Source organism: Sciurus carolinensis, chromosome 15 (genome assembly GCF_902686445.1).
Source record: "Sciurus carolinensis chromosome 15, mSciCar1.2, whole genome shotgun sequence".
In the NCBI taxonomy this organism is placed as follows: Eukaryota; Metazoa; Chordata; class Mammalia; order Rodentia; family Sciuridae; genus Sciurus; species Sciurus carolinensis.
The window spans coordinates 64,821,973-64,834,249 of record NC_062227.1 but is presented as its reverse complement, the minus strand read 5'-3'; the positions used below and the strand labels follow the sequence as shown (position 1 = coordinate 64,834,249).

The 12,277-nt window shown below is 46.8% G+C and overlaps 1 protein-coding gene across 2 annotated transcripts in view; it reads left to right on the top strand.

Moving 5' to 3' along the window:
• Alpk2 (alpha kinase 2) overlaps positions 1 to 12,277 on the top strand; it is a 120,001-nt gene that overhangs the window by 68,808 nt on the left and 38,916 nt on the right. For both annotated transcript variants that reach the window (XM_047526676.1, XM_047526677.1), the window contains 2 exons: positions 2,909 to 6,287; positions 9,280 to 9,427. In XM_047526676.1, the coding sequence (XP_047382632.1) occupies positions 2,909 to 6,287; positions 9,280 to 9,427 (3,527 nt within the window). The remainder of the gene's footprint in view (positions 1 to 2,908; positions 6,288 to 9,279; positions 9,428 to 12,277) is intronic.

The window sequence follows — 12,277 nt, the reverse complement described above, 5'->3', positions numbered from 1 at the left end:
TCCCAGCCCACACACCACACACGACAGTAAACTTTCTCCTAGAGCCCTGAACACTCCTTTTTACCTCAGTGAGAACAATTTTCCTATATAACAAGCCCTCCTGAGCCTCACTGAGTCTCACTACTCTCTTCGTGGTAAGAGCAGCTGAGCAGCAGGCATGCCATTTGCTGGAGCTCCATCGTGGTTAGACTGAGAGCCCTACTCCTGTAAGAAAGGTCTGACTCACTGGAAAGGTGTGAGCCTGAGGTTTCTCTCTACCTCTGAGCTGGCTTCTGACTGAGATGAGGAGTCTGCTCTCAGAACTGGTACCGTAAGCCTTGGGGAGTAGGAACTGGGCTGCTGAAGGCTCCATTGTGAAAGCACCTCATCGGTTAAAGTCAGATTTATGGAATTTCACATCAACTGTTGGACTCGCCTTATGGTGTGTTGCTTGAACCTACCTCCCAAAGGTCAGCCATCTTTGGTCTCCCGAGGGCTTAGAATAGTGCCCGGCATCTGACAGACACTCACGACGTGTGGAATGCATGAATTTACACTGCCAAGCACTCATCCTGTGTCTGAACGTGTGGGCCTTCACTAGGATATTTTTAAGGATGTTACCTTAAAAGCAAGAGTAGGAAAGAGAGAATAAACCACAATAGGAATATGACTTTTCTAAATCAAGGCATGATGTTATGATAATGTAGTGCTGTGACCAAATTCATCCTAGTCAGAACTTAATTGCCCTGTGTTTCTCTCTTCTATGAATCAGCCTATTTCTCTGTTGATATACTAATCATCAATACTGAGTAAGTAAGAATAAAGGTACAATCCCAGAAAGTAGTCTTTTAAGTGGAGCCTTTGAAAACAAGTTGCCTGGTGCCTGATTGAGAATTCTCTACCTGGCAGTGACTCTATGAATTTCTATTGGTACTGATGATACTGTGACCATAGCAAGACCCTAAAATAAAGAACTGACATAGGTGGGGCAGATTCAGGCAGAAAAAAAAAAGGCCTGAGAGGAGCGGTAGGGTTTTTGACTGGCTGGTCTCTGTCCACATCTCAATCCCAGAAAGCTCCCCACCCTTCTCTGCTTAATGATTTGATATGTCTGTGCTATAGCTCGTTATACAAAATCTAAACCAAAATAGCAAATGAAAAGAACACTCTCTCTACATGTTACAGGTGATCAGGTATGGAGAGGACCATGTTGAGGACAAAGGTTGCTTATTCCTACTTTGCAAGTACTATTTCATATGTCATTGAACTCTTTGATACTTTATAAAGGTCTTGTTTCTTCTCAAAAATTATCTTTCTTGTTTTTCCTTTTCCGTGTTAATAAGAGGAGGAAGAAGAAAGAATTTAGAAAGAAAATAAATATGATTTTTTTCTTTTTAGAAACACCAGAATTTGAACCAATGGTGCTTCTGGTTAGAAGTCTCCTTTAAAATAGGACTGTTCCAAAGTTAGGAGAAGACGAAAGTTGAAACTCTTTCAAACACAGAGGTTTAATGGGTGACCTGGCGCATGCTTCGTTCATTCATTCCTTTTTTCAACAAATACTGACTAAGCACCTACTGTGCACTAGTCCCTGAAATGGACCTTGGATACTACATAAAATGGAACCCTCATGGAGTGCATAATGAATTTCTTCTTGTTCTGTTAGTAATTTTATGCCAACAAAATCTGGAGTTAAATCAATCTCATTGTAGCTTAAGAAGAGAATAGGATGAGCGACGGGCAGGTGGCAAGCAGCATGGGGAGAGAGAGGTGCCATTAGGCTGACCTGCTGCTTCCTGCAGGCAGTAGGTGCAGGGATTGCCGGCCATGCAGGAAGACCCCTCTGTGGGAGCGATGGAAATAAGCCTCAGGACTCTGGGGCTCCCTGCACACCTGAGTTTCTCAGTTCTGCCTGGTCGGAATCAGGGAGGGTGGCGGCACTCTTCCGCTCTCTCCTCTCTAAGGCCGGTCTTCTGTTCTCTGTACATTTGAATGGGGCTCCCCAAAGCAGGAGACCTGGGGGGCAAAGATGGAGTCGCTGTGTGCCAAGAATTAGCATTATTTCCCTTCTCCATGGCTGAACATAATTTTGTTTTGTTTTGAAATAATCAGTGGGCTGAATGTTTCAAAAGACAAGGATCTAGTCAGTTTGCTGCTTCCTCGAACAGTATTCCAAATCTACAACATTCAGACGGTGCCATGATGGTCCTCAGAATGTGAGAGTTCTTTTTCCCTCCACCTTCTCTCCTCCTTTCCCTTTCCCTTTCTCAACAACCTAGGCAGTCCTGAATCACCTACTTGTGGAGGCTGGTTTACCAAAGGCCACATGGCCTCTGTTCTAAAGTCTGGGAGGTACATCAGGATTTTTATAACCTTCTCTGTGGCAAAAACTGATTGGCAGTGCTGATAGCCAATCACAACTCCATTACTTCTTTAGAGGTGAGCGCAAAGGACAGGCCTCTCTGTTCTTTAGTAACATTATTAACTAGAAAACTGTCATATTTGGGGGACAAAGATTGCTCATTGCTACTTTACAAGTACTGTGTATTTCCTTTGATATGGTTATGTGAAATTCATCTTTCTAGAAAGCTGCACACTGTTCATGTTGTGACTTATTAGAGTAAAATTGTTAGCATTCAATTTATTTCCATCTCTTCCTCAGAGAAAGAGAAAAATCATTCAGTAAATGATGATTATCAGGTAGCTTTTTGTTTATAATGGTGAATTTGGGCATTGCTTAGATTTGTATTTTGCCAGGGAGTCTCTAAGAGCTAGAGTGAGTTTGGGGATTAATGTTTGGATTTCAGTTACTCCTGCTCCTGTTGTCCATTATTACAGTCATCGAGGATTGACACTCAGGACTGCAGTTATGTCCTGCTGTGGTCTTTCCCAGGAACAATTCTATTAATATCACTTTTCATCTTCCCAGGGGCAAAATCAGGAAACGGCCAGGGAGAGAAGCTCTCTCAGCCAGACACCAGCTTTCCCAGAGCCTGCTGGGAAGGAGTCTTCATTCACCGGGACCACAACTGATTCCTTCTCCAACTTATGGGGGATCAACAAGGAAAATGCATCTTTGGCCCAATACCTAGAAGGAGGTCATGCTCAGGGCCCACAGCAGGAGGAAGAACCAGGCAGAGAGGGCCACACACCTGCCAGTTCTGGGGCAGATGAAGAACATGAGCAGAATACCCAAGAAGCCAATGCTGGAAAGATGTCCCTGGCTGCACCCTTAGCCCCTCTCCCCTGGGATGCCAGTGCCCACAGCAAGGAGCCCGAGGAGCTGCAATCTCTCTCTGCTGCTTCCCCTGGCTCCACGGACACCAGCCTCACCTTGGAAAATGTGTGCAAGGAGTCAAGGGGCAGAGAAGCAGCATGTGTGACAGAATGTTTTGGATTCAGTGACCAGGGAATGTGTTGTGATACCATGGATTCACCTGTTGGGGCACCAGCTGATAAATATTTGCCTCAAGAAATCTGCTGCATGGACTATGAGCTGACAGAAGGTCAAAGCAAAGTACATAATTTATGTCCTTCTGATGACAAGACACTGGCAGTTCTTTTACAAACACGAGGTTCTGAGCCTCCAGAGTCTACATGTGAAAACAGCAAGGACAAAAACACAGCTGTGTCCCCTCTTTTCATCAGTACTGTCACCTGGAACATGTCACAGGAGGCCAATGAAGGTGCTGCAGGAGGACATCAGGCTGAGGTAGAGAATTCCTCCTGCATCTTGTCCTCCACAGCACAAGCTGGCCAGAAGAGCCTGATCGCCCTCAGCTTGGGAGGGTGTGGGGAGACACATCGCCTTTCTTCTGAGGATAACACTTTACTGCACTTCAAAGATGGAGGTGACCAGAGTCCCAGTGTCCCAGTCACCATTCACCCACCAGTCAATCATGGTTCAATCCCAAGACTGTGGCAGGAGATGTCAAAGGCATTGACTGCTAACGTTGAGGGTCCTCAGGTGGCCAGGGAGATTGAGGACAAATCAATTATCACTGTTGTCACTGAAGTCCACTCAGCTGAGTGCCAAGTTGCTTCAATTTCCGAGAACAGCATTGCCGTTGGTGTCAAGGAGGGGTCACCTCAAGCACCAGATGAAAATGTTTTTCAATTTCCTTCCAAAGGACAGTTGGGACATCTTTTTGGTGGTTCCACAACTGAATGTACAAAAGATTCGCCTTGCCTGGCCCTCAGTGTTCCAGAAGTTCCTGGTCATGTTCCCCCACCCCCTGAGGGAGAGGGTTTCTGTAACATTTCCCATCTTCAGGTTGATAACCACTCTAGACCTATGAGTCAGCCCGTGGACAGAGCAGACATCAGGAGCCTTGAAGAAGATTTCCAAGAAAAAGGAAGTGAAACGAAGCGGAGAATCCAACTGGAGAGCCCATCCTGCCAGGGTTTTCTTTCGGCAGATGATTTCCAAGAGAGTTTGCCCCCCACACCTGCTGCACAAGGGGAGGCCAGCATGGCACTCTGGGGACACTCTCCAGCGAAGTCCAGGGAAGAAAGAAGGAGCAGCTCAGGCCTGGGGAGCAGTGCGTCCGTGATGGTGGAAGTAGCTGTGGAAGGAGCTAGTCCGGCTCTGAGCAGTGTTCCGACTCTTCCTGAAACACTGCAGGAGCCGTCTGCACTAGGAAACTGGGGAACAGGAGCCAAGTTGAGGATTATAACCCTAGAGGCTTCTGTTTCTGAAATTTGGCCACCAAGACAAGGGACAGACCCTGAGAACAGGGAGGCAGAAGCTGGTTCCCTAGCCCCTGACGAGGCCTGGACTTTATCTGGTGCTGCTGTCTCTGAGGCAGGCCTGCTGGGGATGGCAGCATGGGCTCAGGGTCCTCAGGCTGAGACAGCCCCAGCTCTGGTCAACAGGGGGGAAACCTGTGAAGGTGAAGCACCAGTCGGCAGGGGACACAGGAGCACTCCTCCTTCCCGGGACTTGAGCCCACCCAGACTTCTGGAGTCATCTGTGGACCCTATTGAAAAGGAACTCCGCGTCACAGAGTCACTACCAGAAGCTTCAGAGGCTGGCTGGAAGAAAAATGCTAACCATGTGAGTAAAGACCAGGAGGAAGACCAGCTCAAGGCGGATCCCCCTGCCTTCTTTAAACAGTTTCTGTCTTCCCCTAACATCCTAGAGTCCTCTGTAGATCCTATTGATGACAGGGCAGGTGTGGTGGAACACTCCAGGGCAGAGCAACCAGAACCTTCTGAATCCCCACTAGGGGTCATCAGAGAGGGGACTACATCAGCTGATGGAAACTTGGGCCAGAGAGTGAATGTCCAACCTACCATTCTGCAAGTTCCTTATCCCCAGGACAGTGGGGAAACCATTCCAAGCAAAAACAGAATCAACCAAGACCAAGTAGACAGGGAGAGAGAAGAAGTCGAACCAAGTCAATACAACCAGGCAGAAGTGCAAGACCAACCTGCCACCTGGCCAGGTGAAGAAGGTGGGCAAAGAATTCCCAGTGCATGCAGGGTAAGCCCAGTGCAAGAGGGAAGTGGCAGAACCTCAGGGGAGGCAGAACAAGGGCAAAAGGACACAGCCAAATTTATTTTCCCAACTTCACCTCTTTCTGGTTGTCTTTCAATGACTCATGCACCTGTTGAGGTTGATACTTACAACTCCACAGTTTATGAAGGACCTAGGATTGATGATGTTGAACCCAGAAACCATCAGTGTGTATTTTCTGACTCAAAGGAAAGGGGAACTTTGGAGCATAAGTGTGGGAAACGCGTGCCCTCCTCCAGTGATCTCGCTCCGTTGCATTGCGCTTCATCTCCTGAAGGAACCATCTCTCACTCTTCACTAAGTCATAGGATTGAGGAACTGAAAATAGAAGAGCCTCAAATTGGGGAAACCAAGCCCCCGAGCTCATCTGGCTCCCCGCAAATGACTCTGGCTTTCATTTCCAGAGAATGTGAGTCAGAGACCACCTCTGAGTTCCTGCAGGACCTGTGGCCGAAGGGTTCCACCCTGGGCAGGGAGGAGAAGGCAGGGGTGAAGAAGCCCAGTCGTGTGGCTGCCCAGACTGGCAAATTACCAGGGGCCCATCCAGCAGTGGCCACATTGGAGGAGGTCAGGAAGCAGCATGAAACCTCAGGCAGTGGACATTTAGCTGAGGGAGTGAAAAAGAAAATTCTGTCCAGGGTGGCAGCCCTGAGACTGAGATTGGAAGAGAAGGAAAATGTCAGAAAGAACTCGAATCTTCTTAAAAAGATCCCTAAGCTCGAAAAATCCTTATCATGCACAGATGAGAAAAAAGACCTGAAAAAGGTAGCTTGCAAAAGAGAAGGAAAAGGTGAGGCTCCGTGACTTTCATCATTGTTGAAGTTTGGGTTTGTAAAATGAGGTGTGAAGTTCCTATGTCCCCTTGAGCCCTTAGCAATTCAGATCAGCATCCACCAGGTGGCCAGTGATACTGTGGTGTGGCCAAGTGACTTGGGACGCAGGCCTGTGGGTCTCAAACTTGAGGATCAGGCATCAGGATCACTGGAGGACTTGTTACAACCCAGATTTCCTGGTCCCACTCCAGAGTTCTGATCCAGCATTCATGGGGAGGTGGGTTCGAGAATCTGCCCTTCTACCAAGTTCCCAGGAGATGGGGGCAGGGTGGCACCTGAGAAGGGCTGGGAAAGGCTGCTCTAGGTGTGTGTGATTGAGGGAGTGTGATTATGATCCTTTCTATTTAATTAGCCTTTAAAAATATTTAAAAAGATAAACAATGTAGCTAATTAGTATAATTAAAAAGAACACAGCAGGATATATAGAAAGAAATATTCCAATACAATTTGGGATTCTCCTCTTTAATCACTGATGTTCATTAAAAATGGCTTAACTTAACCTTGGTTTTCTTCCAAATTCAAGTATAAAATTTCTTTCCAACTTTCCCTCCCATTCTGTGAACTTAACCTCCTCTGACAGCCGAGTTCCAGATTTCAAGCCACTTGAGCCTTAAAAGCCCTTGTAATTGCAGTTACAGAATCACTTCAGCTCCAAATTCCATTCCAGAGCCAGAAACTCTCCCCTTTTTTTTCAGCTCTTCCCTTCCATGCACAGTGCAGAAGTCAGGAGGGAGAACAGTGCAGACAGCGAGCAGAGCTCTGGCCCCGGGGACTTGGAGGAGAAATTCTGTCCTCACTCCACCTGGGTCCTCTGACCCCGAGGCTGGAGCTTCTCCTTCCCAGGCCTCATCAGACAGGGTTCTGAAAGGATGGTAGACGAAACTGCCTTCTGAAGAGAGGGGTCTCCAACAGGTTACTAGTCTGTGTATTTAAACATATGGAAAGGAGTCATACTTAAAAAAAAAAAAAAATCTCAGAAGTGGATTCAGCCTAGAGAGAAACAATTTAATTGGGATTCTTGTCCACAATTATTCAAGTTGCCTGTGGAAGCAGGGGCCATGCCGAGAGCCACTGCTGTGGAAGAGGTTGGGCCCAGCACTGCTGCCCCAAGCACCAAGGGCTGCTGACAGGGCAGCCCAGGTTCAGTGCCCCCCACCAGTGACCAGGTGGTGAGGAGTTGGAAGTGTGTGTGTGGAGTGGGGCGGGAGGGACTTGGATGATTCTGATAGAAAGAAAGCAAAGGCCGAGGAATCTTTTCATGGCATCCTCAGCACAGTGGAAGCCTCGTCCACCAGAGAACTTCTGTGCGGTCTTCTCTCAACACTTGATAAACGAGCATCATCCTGGGCCTCCTCTGCACTCATCTGGCTTCATGGCTACTTCTCACATAAACAAATCCTTCCTGAGGCCCCAAGCTCCTTGCAGAGCCAGTTTCTGATCTCCCAGAACCCATCATTCAGTTTTGCACCCATTTAAGGCCCTTCTCTCCACCCTCCAACTTCCTTGGTCTTCAATACTTACAACAGCCTTCAGAACATGTAGGTGTCAGGCTGGGGTTGTGGCCCAGGGGCAGAGCGCTCACCTAGGATGCATGAGGCCCTGCGTTCAATCCTCAGCACCACATAAAAATAAAATAAAGGTCCTGTGTTCTCCTACAACTAAAACAAAATATTAAAAACAAAACGTGTAGGTGTCCCCAGATGGCCCAGGAAGACTGCTACCACTCTGAAGGTCCTTCAAGGATGTGGTCCAGGGGCAGGTGGTTGGTCAAGACCTGTGTCTAGCATCTGAGGCTGCGCACTGGAACAGTCTCAGTTTGGGCAGGAGCTGTAGAGCCCAATGAACCAAATCGAGGTTTGCCATTAGTAAGGGCGCAGTTTTCTCTCCTGATGATGGTGCACTTGGCTCCAGTAATGTTGTTAGTAGTCTTAGCTACTCTGTGGTTGAGGGATTTGTTACCCAACCATTGCTACTTCCTGGGCACATAGTTAGATTTTAAATATGCATTCTCCTAGCCAAGGGTCTGCGGGAGCCCAGGAAAAATGGGAAACCCCTTTAACACATCACTATTTCACTGAAGTGGAATTTGAGGCAACAAGAGTAAAGGATGCCTCCAGAGGGGTACTTTTGGCTTGCCTTTGGATTATATAGTGTTTGTTACTGAAGCTACAGAGTTATGGAACTTGGATTTTAATAAACATCACATTTTCCATCATTTCGCAGAGCTGACTCTGCCTCATCCAGTTCTAGTGTCTATGCTGCCCCCCAGTGGCTTCCCTCACTAATTACACATTTGCTGGTCTGGCTCTGTGCTCACCACCAATAAAAATAAAAGGTGATATTTAAAGGTCTCATGCCAGTCCCTGAAATCGTTTCCTTTTGGTTCCTGTTTCATTCAACCAGACACCTCTTTTGAGCATGAGAGTGATGTCAACATTACTCCAGTCCACTCCATCTTTAGCAAAGACAACTGTGATGGAGGGGGGGGGGGAGAAAAATGAGAAAATTTTCAACAAATAATTTATTGTTGAATTGTCTTTTACATTTGGAGACTTCACTGCAGTTATCTGAATAGTCCAGATTTTATTCTACTCCCTAATCTTCAGTTCTAATTTTGGCCTGGATCACCTGGTAATTATTTAAAAGCATCTTTATTTGACCCAGGTCCTATAGACGAGGTTGCTTCCACCCTTTTATTTAAAAAAAAGTCTGTAGGGGACCCTACAGACTTCACCCAAGGAGTTTTAAGTAATGAATATAGAAGATTCCCGTCAGAGTGATAATCTCACTTCCTACGGTTTATGTTCAAGCAAGCCACACCACCTGTCCCTCATTTTCCTCATTCATAAATTGGGGGTGTTCTTCCTGTCTCCCAGAATTGTGAGAATTAAGTAAAATGCGATGGGAAAGTCTCCTGCACACACTTATCTGCACTTCTCTTGTTTCTAGCTCCAGTATTACTGAAAAAGATCCAAGCGGAGATATTTCCTGACCACCCTGGAAATGTAAAATTAAGTTGCCAGTTTGCAGAGGTTCATGAGGATTCTACCATCTGTTGGACGAAAGATTCAAAGTCAATAGCTCAAGTCCAGAGAAGGTGGGATATTTGATGGGGTTGCTTTTCACAGTTGTTACGTGCTTATTTCTGAGTGCAGTTGTAAAAGAAAACCATAAATTATAGGAAGTGAAAAGGAAACAGAAATAGAGATCCCATGCCCATAACTCCAAGAAGGGTAGGAATGGCGTACAGGTGTCTGATCAGGGGACGTGGCAGACCGCATTTGCCTGGGCTCTGCCACCCTTGAACTCTTGTCCTTAGGAAGTCAAGAGATCTTTCATTATAGTTATAAAATCAGGAAATATGTTAATATTCTAGGCTGAGGCTCTGAGGTCTTACGGCTAAAGAGCTCTCTTCTGTATGGCTGTGAATTTTGCTAATGGGTGTTTCTGTTTCATAAATTCCTATTAATCTGACAAAAGTGAATCAAAACAAAAAAGTTCCATTAATTTACAGAAAAGTAACAGATACCAAGGATGACAGGCAACCAGGTGGGAAGACCAGTTTTATTTCTGGGTCCCTAGGATCGTGCAGGAGAGGAGACTGAGGATCCTTGCCATGAATACCTGGTGTTCTTGGCAGTTTATGCTTGTTCAATGGAACCAATGAACTCGGGCTCCGTCGGGTGCCTTCTAGACACAAATCACCTGGCTCCATGAAACCAGCGTAACTCAACAACCTGCAGAAGCCGGTTTCTGCTCCAGGAGGCCCCAGGTCAGCCCTTGAGTCACCGGAGGGGTTCACATCCCTTTCATCTGGTCATGTGTAGATTGAAAAAGTGAGAAAATCGGATAGTTTCTGTGCAGTCAAATCAAATTGGTCTTCTTGGAACACATGTCTGGGAATTCTTTCCCAAACACAATTAATGGAAGACTACAGCTGTGGTTTCCATTAACATCACCCCAGAAAATCTAATTAGTTTGTGATTGATATAATAATCACTTGGCCTAAAATGTCACCATGACCCTGCCTTTCTTATGTATGGCTTAAAAAGATTATTATAATGGAGAAAAAGTAGCTTGATTTTTAAATCAAGGAGGTCCCCAGAGCTTTATTTTAAAAGTACTAATTATTCATTTTAACTTTTTTTTCTGAAACTGTCAACTAAGAACAATTAACTAGCATTTTCAGTGTTTTTCAATTAGCCAGGCTTGCTTGGTGCTTGAATTTTCCAGTTTCCTTTTCCATTTGAGGAATATTTACAAAAGCCTCACCTCCCTCTAGGAAACATATGTCATTAATAAGCATTTAAGGCCTTTAAATTCTTAGCAGTATTTGCTTCTTTTCATGTTGGCAATAGCTTAGTTGAACCCACTTGTGTTATACTAACACGTGAGAATGTTTGGAAATCATAATTCCTTTGTGTATTGAGAGATCATTTACATTATTTCAGGTGGGTTTTCAACTATTAGATAATCTCTCTCACCTCTTCTTTCTGTTGAGTATTTCCTTTTACAAGTCCCTCCATGAAATATCTCATTGACTTATTGTGTTACTCAGCTTTCCATCACTATGACAAAACTCCTGAGATGATTAAATTATGAAGAAAAAAGGTTTATGTTGGCTCACAGGTCTTGAGGTTCCAGTCCAATATTGGGCAGACTTGTTGCTTTTGGCTTCTGCTGGGGATGCTGGGTGGCAATGTCAGGGAGCATGTGGTGAAGCAAACTGCTCACCTTGTGACTAGGAAGCAAAAGAAAAGAAGGGGCTGGGTCTCACAAATCCCCGTGGGGTCACATCCCCAATGACTGAAGAACTTCCCATGAGGCCCCACCTCCTGAAGTTCCACAAAACCTCCTGTTAGCAACACCCTGAGGACCAAGTCTTTAAAACATGCTATCATTCTCTTGCCTTTGTCCAAGATTTGGTACTTTCCTTAACAGGTTAAAGTTTTAAAATTAAGTCAGAACACTCTCTTGTAGCCAGGAAAAGACTAGTACATGTGGAGGAAACCAAGAAGAAAGTAGTGGCGTGCTCTGCCTGTGCATGTACACCGAGATGTCTTGGCTGTGCAGAGGTTGCAGCTGGCACCCTCTGGTGCCACGTGCCCTTGGTGCCTTCCCGGTAACCGGGAATCCACTCTCCACGGTGGGGAGAGAGGCCCTTAGGAGTTCCCTGGGCGTTTGAAAGTAGATGATGAGCTGGTAGCTTTTGGAGGCTTGTTCTCATTGGACAGCCAGAGAAGGGCAAGCCAAGGGCTTCTCCACCCAGCCTGCATGGCGTGCAGTGGGTGCTTCCTGGGACTGGTGGTGGATGACAGGCTGTCCCACACAAGTCCCCAGGTTAGTTCCCTCTCCTCCAGCCATTTCCACGATTGCAGCCTTGGCCTGGGCTCCTTTTGCATTTGTCTTCACAGCGAGTGAGCACTCCTGTCCAGCCCCGTCTGGGCTTGGCCATGTTTTCTCCTAAAGGTAGAAGGATGGATTCCTTATGGGTAGCAGGCTAGGAGACCGAGCTGTACCTTCTTGGCTCATTTGCTGCGTTCCACAGTTACGTTGCCGTTTGCTGTCTGTCCATCTCCTCCCAGACCAGAAGACCCTCACGGGCAAGGACTGTGCTCTCCCACCATCGAATCCCCCATGCTGAGCACTCACAGTCCTCCGGGGGCACAAGGAGGTGGTTCCTTGATGAGGAAAGCCCGGCCGCAGGCCGCTCCCCACAGCAGTGGCTCATGACCACCATGGCTGAGGCTTCCGGGCAGGAGTTGCTGCTCCTCACAGCACACCTAGCAGGCACTCCGCTCTCCCCAGTTCCACACCCGCCTCAGGACTGGAGGCCCAGCCCCCGACGCCTCAGTTAGTCCTCCCAGGAGGAAGCCTCAGGTGGCAGGGACGGCAGAGAATTGCTAGGCGAGGAGGACACTCACGGGCCATTCTTCTGGTTCAGCCC